The 17500-nt window shown below is 42.8% G+C and overlaps 1 protein-coding gene across 1 annotated transcript; it reads left to right on the top strand.

Moving 5' to 3' along the window:
* Positions 1–2602: 2602 nt before the first annotated feature.
* On the top strand, positions 2603–16808 carry pard6a (par-6 family cell polarity regulator alpha). Its single transcript, XM_072434972.1, has 6 exons — positions 2603–2873; positions 4090–4312; positions 13069–13355; positions 13908–14033; positions 14441–14640; positions 15250–16808. Exons 1-6 carry the CDS (start codon positions 2793–2795, stop codon positions 15566–15568), a joined length of 1236 nt encoding a protein of 411 aa, XP_072291073.1. The 5' UTR covers positions 2603–2792; the 3' UTR covers positions 15569–16808.
* The last annotated feature ends 692 nt before the right edge of the window (positions 16809–17500 follow it).

Below are 17500 nucleotides of genomic sequence, written 5' to 3'. Positions count from 1 at the left end.
GTCTTTTTTTTGTGTCTTTTGTAATTAAAAAATATAGTAACAATGTGATTTGTGATGAAATTAAAACGATGTGGCGTTTGGGGAGATTAGGGATAGGGTTAAACTCTACTAATTCCGTAATACACCAATGGATCTATCAAAATGGAACTGCAAAGAAGACGTTTGAACATCAACACTTCACAGAGAATGTCTGTTTTGACAGAAATGTAGGCCTACTTGACTCAATGACCCAATCCGCGTGAACTGCATTTCCCATTGCGGCCACTGAGTGTCACTGTTACACCAACGACACAGGGATTGTAGGCTCTAGTCTAGTCAAATAACAAATGACCATGACTCTGGACTGAACCACTTCAATCTAATTAAGTATCAAATGGAAATATTTTCTCTTCAAAATGATATTGAGTACTATGATCTGAATGAAACCTCATATTATGATGTTAAAGCTGCAATTTAGTATTAAAGGCACCAGTCAAATCTGCCATGTTTGTTTGAGCTCTTTAGATTCATAACGTATGTGTATAACCATAAAGTACATTTACTATATAGTACATATACTTACTACAGTAACCTGGCTGTTTGCCGTGTTGGCTTTCTCCATGGTAAACAGTTCTAGGTCATTAGGTATCTATCTTCCAAAACTTTAATTGCTTAAACTTTTGTGGCATCAACAGACAATGTTCATATCCCGTTTGTGGTTCATCACAAACCTCTGACCTCGTAGTGCACTGCAGAGAGCATGCAGGCTGAACATCTGACTCACTCATCTCTCAATCTCCCTGAATGTGAGTGACTAAGAGCCTCCCTGTATTGTTAGCTCAGGACCAAGTCAGTGGAGCAAACCTTGACAGATATCTGAACCTGTTGTTCTGCCTGCTCTCCTGTCACGCCCTGACACATGAAAGCTCCCTGACTAGAGGCCACAAATACCAGGCATTATAGACATACATAGGCTGCTCAGTCTATCACACCTTGCACAGAAATCCTGGCTTGTGACTCACACCACTAAATAAAGACAACCTCACCAAGCTATTTGAGATGGACTTATCATAGTATATACAGCTATAATGTGCCCACAGTTGCTACAATATTAGGGGTAAAAGTTGTGAGGATCAGAAATCTGGTGGACACAAACAACTGTTTTGAATAAGAATGACCCATTTACTGAAAAAGCTTTTATCCCTGAACTTTTAGCAACTTTAGACCATCTCTGGTCATTTATTAGATGAATGTAGTAATAGTTATGGTGGAAATTAGACGGGTCTAAATTTCCAAGGAAGCAATAACATTTTTAATCAAATAGAGGAACATGGCACATCACCTGGAAGGTCTCACATAGCTGACATTCTTGTTCATTGAGACATTTCCCTCTTGTAGTCTCCAATCATTCCTCTCATGTCTCTCACACTATACTGTAGTGTGGGCGGGGCATCTGCTGCAGCAGCTGGGCTGAGAATGGGACATTATAGGGAGTCATTTTCATAAACCAATATCCAATAGTATTGTCACAATACAAAATAAAACTATATTTTGATACAAAGGAAAAGGCTCAGTACTCAATGCCTCAATAATAATAACAATGTTAGACAATAGATTTTATCATTCAACACAAAATAATGTGAGTAGTTTTGATGCTAGAGTAGAAATTATTTTGACAACCTTATTCTCCAAAATATTTAGTTATCAATTCAGTCATTACAAGGTTTTGGCATTGTAATCATTAGAGATTGTTAATGATACATAACTTTATACCTGACAGACAAATCTGAAAACACAAAGCAAAATACTTCAGACTTAGAGCCAAGACAGAATTGTGAATTATTTTTTAATAACAGAGACTGTAGACCTAGTACAATTTATATGTTTTCAGTTGATAGAAAGTTGAAAGAAACAGTGAATCACTGAAGGCCATTCTCAGTTTGATGTTTTTCCTCCAGTGGAATGCATTCTTATCTGGGAGGATGCATGTTTTTGGTAATGGGACCCTTTACATAAGCAGGAATCTCTCTCTCACACACAGTCCCGGGACGGGCTGGTACTGTACTGATGAGAGGCAGAGAGAGGCACTGGGAGGATGGGCTGGTTACTTCATCTGCATTCGGGAGTATCACTGTGGATCAGACTGTCAAATAAAGAACCAGGGGCCAAAATGGCACTTGGATTGATGGTTGGATTCTGCTGAACTTCATATTTGTAGCTTATTGTAAATCTAGTGGGCTATAGTCATGACCCAAAATATCAAGATGTTAGTGTGTTGTTGGTATCTTTTATTAATGGGTTTCAGAATGATGAAGAACAATTAACAATTCGATACCAAAAAAATAAAATACAGCTGAATAAATCACATTGTACAAATAAAATGTTTCAGCCTTTATTCCTGTCTCTTCTTCTCTGCAGTGCCTGGGTTTGGTGGTCTCTCGCTTTAACATATTCTACCCCACCATGGTAATGAGGTAATGTTATTCTAAGCAGGACGTGACAGTATCACACAGAAGCACGTGGGACGCGGCCGGACGGACCGGCTCCACTGGACTCCACCTGCCGCGTGCGCCGCGGTCGCTGCGTGCGCGCGCACGTGCCGTAAGCGCAGTCTCGCTGACAGAGCTAGAACCAGAGCTACACCTGGATGTTACACCGAGGACTGAGCAGCTCGACGCCGTGCCAGTCCCCGCCGCTCACCGCCTCTTTTTGGGTTATTGTTCTTGCGCTGAGTCGGCGGCTCGAGAACAGGAACTGCGGGCGGAGCGCGCTCTCTGCGGGGGACGCTGTTTTCACCGCAGTGTCGGAGCACCATGTCCAGACAGCCGCAGCCGCAGCAGCTCTACCGGCCGCCCATCCGAGTCCATGACAGCCTGGTGGAGGTCAAAAGCAAAGTGAGTGCTTGTCTCACGTCTGTCCTCACGCTTGTCCTCACGCTTGTCCTCACGCTTGTCCTCACGCTTGTCCTCACGCTTGTCCTCACGCTTGTCCTGTCGTAGCCTGATCCTGCCTCTGTTATTGTGAGAGACACGAGCAGAGACACGAGCAGAGACATCAGCTCGGGCTGTACGAGCAACAACAGCTCGTCACTGAACACTGGACAGTCTGATCCCGCTATGGCGAGCTCAGTGTTGGTGTGCTGTGTGGTGTGTGGTGTGCTGTGTGGTGTGCTGTGTGGTGTGCTGTGTGGTGTGCTGTGTGGTGTGCTGTGTGGTGTGCTGTGTGGTGTGCTGTGTGGTGTGCTGTGTGGTGTGCTGTTGTTGTGTGTGCTGTGTATCAGAGCTCGGCCTGTGGTGTAGAGCGCTGGTGGAAAATACGCACAGGTTGAATGTTGGTTTTGTGAGTTGTGAGGGACTCTCACTGTGTCTGCAGTGACGGGCTAACAACAGTGTGATGATTATCTAAAGCAACATTTCAACAACATTAGGAGTCCCCCACGGGACGTGGTCAGTGCAACATTGTGATGATGCACACAGATGCTGATGACCACAGGCTGTTTAATGCCTCTCACTGGCTCTTTGTATAATGTGCATCCATCCCCCATACACTATGTGCTCCATTTACGTTAGTGGTTGTTAATTGCTCTGCATACTATCATAGACAATAACAAATACTTGTATTTATACAGATGCTTTTTGGTAGGATTTAGAGTGTCAGTAGATGTACTGTAGAAAACTGACTAAAACTAACTAGCTTGAGCGATGAGGCTTATTCTAATCAGCCTCTGAAACTGAACAACAATGCTCCTGGTAACAGGGAGAATTGCTACTTAGTTGGTGTTTCAGTCGTTCATAGTCAGTGTTATAATGTTTGAATAAGAATTCCCTTTAGTATGGGTTAGGAAATAAAATAAAACAACTACCATATTATTTAACTGCCCCCAAAGGTTGTCTCTGTGCAGAATGACCTACACTCTAACCCAACAACACCTACTGATTCAAATGTATGTCACAATACACAAGAATTTTACGGCAATTTTCAAATTCATCTGCTATTATTATTCTGTATTACTGCTATTATTATAGCTCTAGAAATAAAGCATGTTTTGTTTGATTATCAAAGTGTCTGGGTGTTGCATGTATAATGACTATGTAATTTTCCCCTTGACAGTTCGATGCAGAATATAGGCGCTTTGCCCTTAAGAGGGAAGGCCCCGGAGGCTTCCAGGAGTTCTACCGACTGCTCCAACACATACACCGCATCCCAGGAGTGGATGTAATACTGGGCTACGCTGATGTGCACGGAGACCTTCTGCCAATCAACAACGATGACAACTTCCACAAGGCAGTGTCCTCTGCCAATCCACTGCTCCGAATAATAATCACTAAGCGAGGTAAGGACACAAACCTCAATAGACTGCCCCACGTGCAGTAAACACTTTTGATGCAGGTTTGTCTTTGTTTCAAATCCCCTTTGTTCGATAAGGTGAATCGAGCATGCTTGATCTTGCATAATTCATGATGCAATGATGGTAATCTGCTCAATGATCTTCTATTGTTGTTTGGCATCAGACACAGTTTAATCTGATTGTCGCAGTAGTGGAAGAGAGCAGGCCAAACACTGGCTGTGTTTTACTGCATCTGTGATTCAATAAGAGTTCTTATTCTTCTAAACAATGGATAGATTTGGAATCAAATCATGAAATACTGGGCGATAGAGTAAGAACTGACCTGGAGTATATTCCAAAACATTGTGCAGCTCCTGTTGGTGCTGGCACTGTTGAGCTTTCGTTTGTATATTATGGATGTATTAATATCAGTGTACAATAATGCTTTAATCTAAACACTTACAAACTGTTGACCACTTTCTGAGTTGTCCTTCTGGTTATATAATGGGTCTTCTCTAAATACACACTCATGAGTTCATGTGGTTGGATCATGACGTATGTTAAGTCCAACATAAATCACCAAGGCAAGTCCCTATGTTTATTAATTCTGTTCAATGGCAATAAACCTTTTCTGATTCTGATTCTGCTCAAGGTTCATAGTTTCAGCAAGCACCCCGCAGAGAAAAGGGGACACCGTAGTTCAGCTCACACCTATCCTCACAGTTATTTATTACAAATATTGGTTAAATATATATATATATCTGAGTGTGGCGTGTGGTGTTGAGGCGCGGCAGTGGCTCAGCGGTTACAGTGTTCAAAGTCCCACCAGTAAATACAGTAAATACGGCTTCAGAATTAGTTTTCCACCACTGACTACCTTTATTGTTTTATTAGAATCCCCTTTAACTGCCCATAGAATGGAATTTGGTCTAATAAATAATGACGCACTGTAGCTTGTCAATCTTGTAAAGCCCAATTTAAGCATTGTTTTAGTTTGACTCAACATCATCATCATAATTTTGGATGTCCTACACAATCTGTATACTTGAAAACATCACCCTTTGAACTGTCTGTGCTTTTGTTCAAATCTTAGTCACTATTTCTCAGCTACTGTGGCTACAATTACATGAAAGTGTAGTGAGATATTGCCTTCCCTAAATATCCTTTTCATTTAGACGGAAACACAATACAAGCTCTCAGCCTTTATTTTAGGACCAGTAGTTGTGCTGGTTTTATTTGGCACGGCAGGCTCCTCTGTCCTTATGAAACCAGTGTTGTGTTCCCTGTTGTGTGTGTTGTGTGTTTGATGTAAACAGTGAGACAGTAGTCCACAGACACTGATGAGCACTGCCCATCTGCTGCTTCGAGCCATTAACCCCTCCAAGGGATTAATTTAGTCCCAAAGACCTCGTCATCAGAACACTAACTTTGTACTTGAATACCATGACTTGCCTTGAAGGACTGGGCTGGAAAAGTGAAAAGCTTATTACAATATTTGCCTGTATTTCAACCTTTTAATAGGCCAATACTGAGCAATAAAATGTGTTGTCACTGTAGCAACAAAGCTTTTTAGAAGATAAAATACACATACATTATTGACAAAAAAATGATCTCAGTTGGTGCAGTTACAAAATATAATAGATGTAAAAACACAATTATGTTAGCTGTGTTGTGCCACTTTGAATGTATCCGTATAGACTCCGTATGACACACTACATGATAGAAAGTGTTGCACCTGTGGTCTTCAGATGTCAGAGGAAGTCTTAGGAATGTTATGTAAGAAGCAGAGATCCTAAGTGTCTGGGAGGTTGTGGACAGAAAATCAAATATTTATATGCAAAAGGAAGCGACGGCAACAAGAGCAACTGCTGCCCACATAAACTACAGCGATGAAAGTATTTGTGGAGGCTAAAATCAAGCCAAGCTAATGCAAACAACAGTCCAAATACATAAATACACTGTTTTTCTTAATAAGCCCCTGCACAGTTTGCCCCGTCACGTTTGTGCTTTCCCTCATTGCTGTTTTTCATCTCGCTGATGGAAGACTTCGTTTGTCTCTAAGTGTGTTTTTTGAAAGGTCCCTAGGGGCAACTGTTGTCATACCAGGCTATAAAAATGTAATCGTTTGAGTGAAGTCCAGTTTGCCGTATCGTTAGCAGCTACTCACCAACAATACAATATTATAGCCTGCAATGTGCGAGAGTTTATATTTGTGAAGTAGAAATCTGTTTATATGGTTTTAAATGGTCAGTATTATAAAGCTATCATGTTTATGTTCAGGAAAATCAATATTAAAATACATGTTTATTTGTTTTTAATAAGACCAAAGAAAATAGATCAGTTTGAGGGGGGAAATAGTGATACAGTTATTGTCATATCGCCAGGCCTGATTTAATCTAATTGAGTTTAATCCATTAAGGAAAGCAAAATGTCATCATCTCAACATATTGTTTTGCCTGAGAGACTGACTGTTGTTTTGACTAGAATGCCATAAGTGTCTGTCCTTTTCCTGCAGACATAACTTGTACCAGATTCCTTTTGTATTTCCGAGACACAAAGATTCATTCATATTCTATTTTGGTAGCGCTTCGGTAGGTGGGTTAATACTTCCGAGCTTGAGTGGAAGTGTCCTATATTTGGGTGTCCTCTGTTAGCTGTTTCTTTCAGCCCACAGTGGACGTACACTGGACCCAGCAGATGGCAGTCCCCCGGGCTCCAGATGGTGCCCACTGTGAGGTCACTGTATTGTGTTTTTAAAAGCTTCGATCTCATGCACTAGAGGCTAATGTACTCATGTACAATTTGTTACTGACTGACTAATGACCGGAATAATGACTGATATTTTATTATATTATTTTTATGTCAGGAAGGAATGACTTGTTCTCTTTGTCATTTCTGTGTTGACTTCGAGGACACGTTATGAAAATTCAACTTTCATGAGCTTTCAGACCTTGTTACAGCGGCGTTCCCTCATCATTCGTGTTGGTCGGAGTAAGATATTCCTGAGTAATCTTGTATTTTCCTGCACCTGAGGCTCGAGTGCTCAGAAAATCCCGCTTTCCCCTACCCCCTATGCCCTCCCACACTCTTGTAAGTGATTTTTTTTTTTTTTTTTATGAAGACTGACATGTTCTAAAATGTGATGTAGCCACAAAAATAGAAGCATGTAAATGACCATCTGCTGCTTGTTACGGTGAAATGTCACTATGAGGAAAGAGTTTGTCAGTACTACAGTTTTAACCTTTTTCTGTTATTAAGCTGTTTTAGATCAATTTGGCAGTTTACAATGAATTAACTCAAAGTAAAATAATGATCTTCACATGTTACAGTTCAAAACTAACACCTGATAAAAAAAGCAAAATTGCAAAAGTGTATTTCTATCATAACAAATGCATAACGGGTAAAGAGTGCATCACCCGTGCTTACTTCTAGGTTAGGGTGAGTTTTTCTGCTTCTGATGCCCATCCAAAATTAAATTTTCACACAACCTACAGTACATTTGATTGCAAAACTCTAAATATCTAACGTGTTGTAAAGTTGTCAATAGCAAGTGTGATGTTTTGGATGTTTTTCTGGACAAATCTGCTTCCTTACCTATGTGTGCCATGAGCTTACTGATAACATCTTCCCATTCCCCACTGCGACTGTTTCCTGGGTGCATGTTAAGCAGCCCTTGATACTTGACTGCATTTACTCAATAGCTTTGGTCTTTAGAGTGAGAGCATCAGTGGGCAGCAGCGAGGTGCTTAGAAACGTCTGTGCCTTCAGGCCTCTGTCTAGTTCTGAAAGCGCCACATATTTTCATTCACTTTTAGAGCAGGCATGATTCTAATGCACTCCTGCTCCTTCTTTAACCATCGCCGCTGCCGTTGTTATCCACATGAGCTGTGTTTTTCCGTAGAGAGCACTTGTACATGTTGATAAGCAGTGAGTGACGCTGGAATGCAGTGCAGGAATGTGCCTGGTCGGGTTTGTGTCTCCAGCTCCGCTCTGCTCAACTTGTAGTTAGCTTTGTGAGTTTTTGTACAAATATTATTACACAGTGTCCCTCAAACAATGGCGGGTTTGTACGTGTCTTTTTGAATGAAGAGTGAAATATGTCCAGAGTCGAGATAAGACTAAAGTAATCATCCGTCAGTCAGGAACGGATTGATTGTTGTGAAGTTTGATGTTGGAAGTAAATGTTTGTGCCCAAGATAAAGAATAGCTCACTTCACCTTATCTAACTTATCTAAAGTAATTAGAACAACGTTTTTTGTAGGTTGTACTTCTACAAGTTAAATTCAAGCCATGTAGTAAATAATACGAGTTAGTGACTACTAGGGCTGTAGCTATTGATTATTTTAGTAATCGAGTAAGCTATTGATTCTTTTTTTTTTTTTTTGACGAAACGTTATAGTTTATAGTAATTAACAAATAAAAACATTCTGCTTAAAATAACACATTTTTAATTCCAAAACAGCAACAGCAACCGGTCCAAACTGTTCTGTTTGTATGTGAAGAATAAAAGACTAATTAACTTGTCTCCAGACTGTATATTAAACAGTTACATTAGCCTTAAAATAAGAAACTTATTTGTTGTCTTCATGTTGAATGAGACCAGTGATCCCTGGTGTTTTGAGCTGTACCTCTGCATTTTGTCATTTTGCTGCATTAGCTCCATGAGCCGTTCGCTTTAGCCTCCGTGGCTAAAGTGAACAGCTCACGGAGGCTAAAGCGAACGGCACACGGAGGCTAAAGCGAACTGCACACGGAGGCTAAAGCGAACTGCACACGGAGGCTAAAGCGAACTGCACACGGAGGCTAATGCGAACGCCTCGCGGAGACCAAAGCGAACGGCTCGCGGAGACCAAAGCGAACGGCTCGCGGAGACCAAAGCGAACGCCTCGCGGAGGCCAAAGCGAACGCCTCGCGGAGACCAAAGCGAACGCCTCGCGGAGGCCAAAGCAAACGGTGCGCGGAGGCTAAAGCGAACGGCTCGCGGAGACCAACGCGAACGGCTCGCGGAGACCAAAGCGAACGGCGCGCGGAGGCCAAAGCGAACGGCGCGCGGAGGCCAAAGCGAACGGCGCGCGGAGGCCAAAGCGAACGGCGCGCGGAGGCCAAAGCGAACGGCGCGCGGAGACCAAAGCGAACGGCGCGCGGAGGCTAATGCGAACGGCTCGCGGAGACCAAAGCGAACGCCTCGCGGAGGCCAAAGCGAACGGCGCGCGGAGGCTAATGCGAACGGCTCGCGGAGACCAAAGCGAACGGCTCGCGGAGACCAAAGCGAACGGCGTGCGGAGGCCAAAGCGAACGGCGCGCGGAGACCAAAGCGAACGGCGCGCGGAGACCAAAGCGAACGGCGCGCGAAGACCAAAGCGAACGGCGCGCGGAAGCCAAAGCGAACGGCGCGCGGAAGCCAAAGCGAACGGCGCAGAGACCAAAGCGAACGCCTCGCGGAGGCCAAAGCGAACGGCACACGGAGGCTACAGCGAACGGCTCACGGTGCTAATGTTGCTTAATGTCTGCAGAGTCAGCCAAAGCGAATGGCTCGCGGAGGCCAAAGCGAATGGCTCGCGGAGGCCAAAGCGAACGGCTCGCGGAGGCCAAAGCGAACGCCTCGCGGAGACCAAAGCGAACGCCTCGCGGAGGCCAAAGCAAACGGTGCGCGGAGGCTAAAGCGAACGGCTCGCGGAGACCAACGCGAACGGCTCGCGGAGACCAAAGCGAACGGCGCGCGGAGGCCAAAGCGAACGGCGCGCGGAGGCCAAAGCGAACGGCGCGCGGAGGCCAAAGCGAACGGCGCGCGGAGGCCAAAGCGAACGGCGCGCGGAGGCCAAAGCGAACGGCGCGCGGAGACCAAAGCGAACGGCGCGCGGAGGCCAATGCGAACGGCTCGCGGAGACCAAAGCGAACGCCTCGCGGAGGCCAAAGCGAACGGCGCGCGGAGGCTAATGCGAACGGCTCGCGGAGACCAAAGCGAACGCCTCGCGGAGGCCAAAGCGAACGGCGCGCGGAGGCCAAAGCGAACGGCGCGCGGAGGCCAAAGCGAACGGCGCGCGGAAGCCAAAGCGAACGGCGCGCGGAAGCCAAAGCGAACGGCGCGCGGAAGCCAAAGCGAACGGCGCGCGGAAGCCAAAGCGAACGGCGCAGAGACCAAAGCGAACGCCTCGCGGAGGCTACAGCGAACGGCTCACGGTGCTAATGTTGCTTAATGTCTGCAGAGTTACAGCTAAAAAACACTGTGCTCTTTAACACAACAAAACTCTGCTTCCCAGTCGCACTCGAGAGTTTAAAACACCCGCTTTCTGTTGAGCATTAGCTCCTGCAAGTCCGGAACAAGCTCCATGTGAAACGAAAGCGACACCAGTTGTTCTGTGCGCTCCACACACCACGAATTAGCGTGTTATTGATTAAATATTTGAATTAAACAATTCATTGAGGCAATAAAATAATAATCAAAGCTTTTTTGTTATTTTAATTACTCGATTTACTCGGCTAATCGTTGCAGCCCTACTGAGCACATTACAAGGCCCAGTTGTTGTTCCTCTCTTTTCTCCAAATGCATAAAGTGACATTGCGTCTCGTGCTCTGATTGAAAAAAAAAAAATTCTATCAAAATGTGTATAAAAGGCTGATCTAAAGTAACAAGCATATTAACGTTGAGTGGTACATAAACCAGAGTACATTTTGATAACTGTACTTTGTACTTTTACTTTTTTTAAGCACTAGTATTCAGAACTCTTTCCACTGCTGGCTCGGTGAGGATCAAATCTGACATGTTGAAGGTAAAAGAGAAGTAACAACAACGTCATGTCTTTGGAGCAGAGCCACGGGGAACGCTGACTGTACCATCCTGGAATTTTTTCTGTCAGACAAAAACATGCACACATTTTTTTTTAAATACACAGCTAAACTACATTCTGTCAAAATTCTCAACTTCATATACTACGCAACTGAGAAAAGTCATCCCGCCGGAAACGAGGCAGCACCTGCCTCAAAGGTTACTGTTTATCTACTGTACACTAGTCTGTGACATCAGGTTTGAAAGATACAAAGCACTAGTCTGTATCTTTCAAACCATATCGGCATAAAAAAAAGTAAGTTTACAATAATTCCAAATGCAAGATAGTATAGATGATCCTTTTCATTCCCTAAGAGTTATTCTTGCCTTTCAGCTTTATCCTGTCTGAAAAAAAACAAGATATGCCTTCTCAATGCTCACATTTCTTTCATTTGCATATTTCTTTATCATTACCAGTGTACAAGGAAGTACATTAGCTGTCAGCTGTAAACAGGAAGCTTACTTGGCATTTTCTACATGTCGTTCTTTTGTTTCAATATATAAAATAACATAATGACACACACAGGTTAGAAATGTGATGCTTCTTACTTCCATGTTGTCCTTTTCGATGCTTAAACAAATCTATTCACACTTTGCTGCCAGATAGCTTACAACAGTGAAATATTATATTATCCAAATACTTGTTGTTGACAGGGCGCCCGCTGGGTACGGCTCTTTTAACACGGGCCCAGCCAGTGATGTCACAGCAGGTGCTTTCTTTGGCTCGCACACACACAACACACAACACACAGACTATTCAAATCTCACACACACACACACTGAATCTCCATTGGTGATTGACTCGTTTGGTTGGCACCGTATTCATAGCAACATGACAACAACACACCACACAGAGTGACACAGGGGTTCACATGGCCTCTGAGTTTGCAAACAAGTAGTATTTTGTGGAGGTAAAAGTATAAAACAATTACACGTCTCATGCGTTGTATAGTATAATGTAAAAATGTGTTCCAGTGGAAACTACTTACTTCCTTGTGGATTATGCAAAATATATAAATAGACGGCTGCTTGTGTGACTTATTTGCATCTATCTCTTAACTTACACTAACTATTGTATTGTAACAACATATGGGTTTGGAGTCTACTTGCTCTTGTCATATCAGCTGCATCGAGTGAAGACTTCTGTCAACATTGAAGGCTAAATGTTAAATGATGTGCTCTTTGTAGCCTGTGTATCTCTGGGCTTTGCAAATGCAAGCGATAAACCTAAAATCCAAGACATTGCAGAAGACTGTATGGTAATTACATGGTTAGACATTATAAAAAAACTTGTGCCAAATACACCAGCGTAGCAATGCTAGTCCTTATATCTTACCAAAAAATAAATCTGATACATTATTGAGGATAGTTCTCACAGAAACATTGTGGAGCCCTGAGTGACAGCTTCTGAAAGTCAGACCTTCTCATGTTTCTCAAAGCCCGTCTCGAGCTCAGATGAAACAAATTCCCTGTAGATGTGGATGCTGCCAGGATTATACCGTGGTGCCGAAATCTTTGTGTCTTTAATGAGTCTTGACCCCACACATGGTCCATGGCTCGCTCCCGCACAGATCTCTGCAAACAATCCCTCATATTAATCTTTAATCACTGGAGCCCAGAGTCTTAGACCTGCTTAGGATCAACTGGACTAAACAAAAGGACGTTCTCTGACCACTGCCGTGATGCAACAGCAGTAAGGCCGTTCTGATTGGTCAAGAACTGTGGGCCCCAACAAGGAAATCCTAATCCCAATGAAATGGATTAAAATACTTTTAGTAACTAATTATAACAATGTTTATTTCTTCATTTTAATTTTTGGTTGTTTTGTGTTTGATAAGTAAACAGTTAACAACCTGTAAAAAAAACTATTATAACTGGAAATGCATTTTGGCACTATATTAATGAGTTAAACTCTGTTTGTTTCCTGTTTCTCCAGAAGATGAGCCAGTCGTCTTTGGCACCAACTCTCTGCAGAGGCGTAAGAAGGGCATGGGTCTGACTGGACTGAGGACCACCGGCTCAGGGTCCACCCACAGGAGCAAACAGGCGCTGCTCATCGGCATGCCCCAGAACTTCAGGCAGATCTCCTCCATCATCGACGTGGACATTCTGCCTGAGACGCACCGGCGCGTTCGACTGCACAAGCATGGCACCCACAAACCCCTGGGCTTCTACATCCGGGACGGGGTCAGCGTCAGAGTCACGCCGCAGGGGGTGGAGAAGGTCAGACATGTCGTAATATCAAATGTCACGCTTGTTCTAGTAGTAATTACTGTTGTGAGCACCAGTAATGTGTCGTTCACCCTTTATAAGCAACTGTACATGGTTTATTCATTCAAAACAGTTTCCAGTGTGGGTTTCATGTCAGGCTCATTCCTCTCTGTATGACAGGGAAACATAGAAAGACTAAAATAAGGGAGATATTTCAGATTGTTACTTGAATACAAACTTTCTTTGCCATATTTTCCTGTTCATTAACTAAGTATTCTATTTCATTGTAGTTTTTTTTTTTTTATAGCGACCCTTCTTAGTTGCTTACTTACCAGTAATTTGTTTTATTAAAAGGGTCAAGGTGTTCAAGGAGTATTAAATGAAAAATGTTGTTATTGATTGCATTTAAATCAACTTAAGACAATGACGTGCTTTGATCCAACCATTTAATCGACCCTCTTTCAAATCAAATGGATTACTGCTGTCACAAATCACAACCCAGGCCACTTACACGGCCCTGGCTAATTAAAGCAAATGCAAAAATACATTTCTCAAATCTGGCAGGTCCCCGGAGTGTTCATCTCTCGTTTGGTGAGAGGGGGGCTGGCTGAGAGCACAGGACTGCTGGGAGTCAATGATGAAATCCTAGAGGTCAACGGCATCGATGTAGCAGGAAAATCACTGGACCAGGTAATAACTGCTTTATGTGCGACTCCCATCGAGGTATTTCTGCCGTCACTGAGACCATACAGGCCAAAGCCAACAGTATGTATGCTTATTTGTGAATTACTATCATCAAATGCAAAAAAATTATTAAAAAAAAGATCTTAGCAGCGTTCATACTTGCAAACAAACACAATTATTTACAATTTTGCCTAAACTGGGATTAATCTTTGAACCAAATCTGGACCAGGACTAAACCAAGGCTACATCACGACTACAGCTGGACTCTAACCAGGACCAAAGGCACAAGAATCTTATTTTTCTTCAATTTACATGTAAACAAAGAACTAATTAAACACTGACTGTAATGTGTTGTTAAGTTCTCTTATGTGCAGTGTCTCATCTGTCCTGGTCTTACTCTCTTACTCTCTCAGGTCACAGACATGATGGTCGCCAACAGTCACAACCTCATAGTGACAGTGAAGCCGGCAAATCAGAGGAACAACGTGGTCCTTCGTGGCAGCAAGAGCTCAATGGGGAACTCGGGTTCTGTGGGTTCAGCTGGATCTGCGGGGTCTGCTCTGTCACATGACTCTCCAAGCCCCGCCTCCCAGAGCAACCCCATCACGGCCAGGTACAGTCTACTACAGCAGCGCAGAGAAGTGACACATTAAGCACCATTTTAGAATATAGTAATGTTCCTGTTTTCATTCTGTTGGGGACAGTTACATTTTGTATCATGGTTACTCAACTCAGAATTTGAGAAAAACAGTGAAATTATGCGAAGATGTGGATAGTTTGCTACTTTCCCAAATGAAAGTTCCCTAAAATCATATTCTACAACATTTTATTTTCAATCGCGACAATCACTTCAGGCTGAATCTTTCAGAGCCGAAATTTGAAAATAAATCATTTCTTTTTGTATTTTCTCTTACTGGGTTTTTGCCCCATAATTCCCACGGCTATGAATAAATGAAATCAGCCAAGATTAGTTGTAAATCGATCACATTTCAGAACAATGTGCTTGTTTGTTTTTTGAAGACTTTGTAGAAGCTGGTATACTTGTGACATTCCCTGTATTTGTCACAAAAGTTACACTTCTTTAATTAGTTTGTCATTGCTAAATTGGCTTTACATGGAGATTATGAACATAATGATGGTTAAATATAACCTGTTATTAACAGTAACAGTTGTCTTTAGTGTGTTCATGGTGCCAGTGACTGACAGATGGTCTTGTCTGCAGCAACAGTATCGTGGAAGGTGACAGCGAGGAGGATGATGATGAAGACAGAGACCTCATTTTGGAGAACGACCTTTTGCCCTATCACCCCCAACACATGCCCAACAGCAACAACCTGAACCTGAGCAGGGACTCCGCCAACGGCCGGGTGAACAATAACGCAGGAGCCCGGGGCCTCCCTCAGAGCATCTCTTTACCCAGCAGCATCGGAGCGTCGCTCAACAGCAGCGCAGCACTGTTGACTAACCATAACCAAAACCCCGCCCACGCCGCCAGCTCCAGTCAGGACATGAGAGAGGACGGCAACATCATCACTTTGTAGCTGCTGCAGGACTAAGCGTGACGAGGGGACTCCGAACACTGAACGGAAACAACGGAACGTGGAGGAGAACCATTTTAGATTTTTCAAAATGATCACAAGAGCCTTTCTGGTCGAGAATTGCCTTGTGACGAACCGTATTGGGCGATACAGTTTATAATTGTACGGCATTAAAACTGAGGAAGAGTACGACATATCTTTGCCTGAAGACCACTGGGAGGACGTGCCCCTGGTCTCACTTTGACTTTGTGCAGATGGGTCTGTCATTTTGGTCTAAACACAGAACATAATATAGTTTAAGAACGTGTATTAACTTATAGGCCTGTCGCTAAAAAGGCACGGTACATTGTAAAGAAGCAGAGAGATGAATTAGAAGTATTTATCGGATGTTTTATTTCACAGTGTATTTCAGTATTTGCTTCAGTGCATTTACTGTATGATTTAGCTCATCAGTGCGTCAGCCAAATTGACGTCGTCCTAATTAATGACTTTGATTAGCGCTCAGCAGTAGACGGCTAACCTATGTGTGAAACTGTCGACATTTGAAAGTGTTGTTTAATTTATTCTTGATTCGTTTGAAGACCAAAATGCCAACAAAATCTTCTCTTCACTGAAAGTCAATTGAAATCTGTGGACGTTGGGTGTGAGCGCGTCTCCAGCTGGACTCCTGCACAAGCCATACGATAATCTGATGTCATTACAGACTCTGCACCATCTCCATCCGACATCATTAACCCGGGGCCCTCGGAGGAGCCACCGGGAGAAGTGCTCTCACATCAATATCATATGCCTTTATCGACGTTACAGCGAAGGACGGACATGCAAGAGAAGGTCGGATAGAAGGTTATCATTTGCAATAATCATACAGCAATACGCCATTAGTTTATAAGTATGTATTTTATTTTCATATTTTAATCTGAAATAGATAGAGGTTTGTTATCTTCTAAGAAAGACACTATGTTTGGACAGGATATGAATGTTTACAGAAGAAAATGTGATTATTATGGTTTTTTCAAATTAATTTATAATCTGAAAATGTATTTTATGCTTTAATTATAGTGAATTATAAGATTTTAAATGTTATCATAGGCCGGGGCAATATTACCTGCATTCATATCATTGTTATTAATTGAATACTTAATCTTGATTTTAAAAGTCATTTTAATTTTTGTTACTCTCATACTTCCAGAGGAGGTTTGTACTGTGAATACGCTCAACTATTAAAGCTGGAATATTTTTCTAATTACTGTATGCATTTTTCAGTTGAATTTATGACAGAACTTTCACGTTCAAATTGTAATACTTGAGTCAATATCGAGCTAAAAATGATTAAAGTAAAATGTATTTTTGAGGGGGGGATGTGTTCTAAGTACCTTAACATTAAATACATTACGTTTTACTGAAGAATATCAGAAACAGCCATTTTAATTAATTCTCTATTTCTGGTATTTCCAAAGAATTTACCAGTAAATAATATCTTACGACGAGAAATGTTTTGGACCGGGCACATAATTGGACTAAGCCGAGCTGTAGTAGAACGGTAAATGTGAGTACATCCACTCCAACTAGAGTCATGGCGACCACAGCCACACATCAACACGCGTATTATTTAGGAAGCCAAAAAAGGAAATTCCTGCCTTGTCTCTCTCCCGTGCAGATGGACACAGTCTGTTCTTATCTGGGAGTCCTGGGTGTGTGCTGGGGCAGGGATCACCTTTCATCCACAAATGCTGCTGCTCCCTGGTACACTGCGCTCTTTCTTCCCTCTGCTCTCCCTGTCAAACGCTCTTAGTCTCACTACATGCTTTACAAAATACCACCGCTCAGATCCGCTCGCATAAAGAAGTCTGCATCCACGTAGATTCAATGGAGATGTGCTTAGCTGAAGTTACAGTATTGGTTCCATGTAGTCTACAGTCTACAGTTTGGGACGTA

Source organism: Eucyclogobius newberryi, unplaced genomic scaffold (genome assembly GCF_026437365.1).
Source record: "Eucyclogobius newberryi isolate DKJ021-1_F unplaced genomic scaffold, fEucNew1.0.hap1 SCAF_7, whole genome shotgun sequence".
NCBI classification, from domain to species: Eukaryota; Metazoa; Chordata; class Actinopteri; order Gobiiformes; family Gobiidae; genus Eucyclogobius; species Eucyclogobius newberryi.
This window is presented reverse-complemented; position numbering and strand designations above follow the sequence as displayed.

What these genes read in the sequence shown, in the direction of transcription:
- pard6a (XM_072434972.1), top strand. Translation starts at nt 2,793, where the DNA reads ATGTCCAGACAGCCGCAGCCGCAGCAGCTCTACCGGCCGCCCATCCGA. An exon ending in TGGTGGAGGTCAAAAGCAAA is followed by an intron (nt 2,874 to 4,089) that starts GTGAGTGCTTGT and finishes TCCCCTTGACAG; the next exon opens with TTCGATGCAGAATATAGGCG. An exon ending in AGCAACCCCATCACGGCCAG is followed by an intron (nt 14,641 to 15,249) that starts GTACAGTCTACT and finishes TCTTGTCTGCAG; the next exon opens with CAACAGTATCGTGGAAGGTG.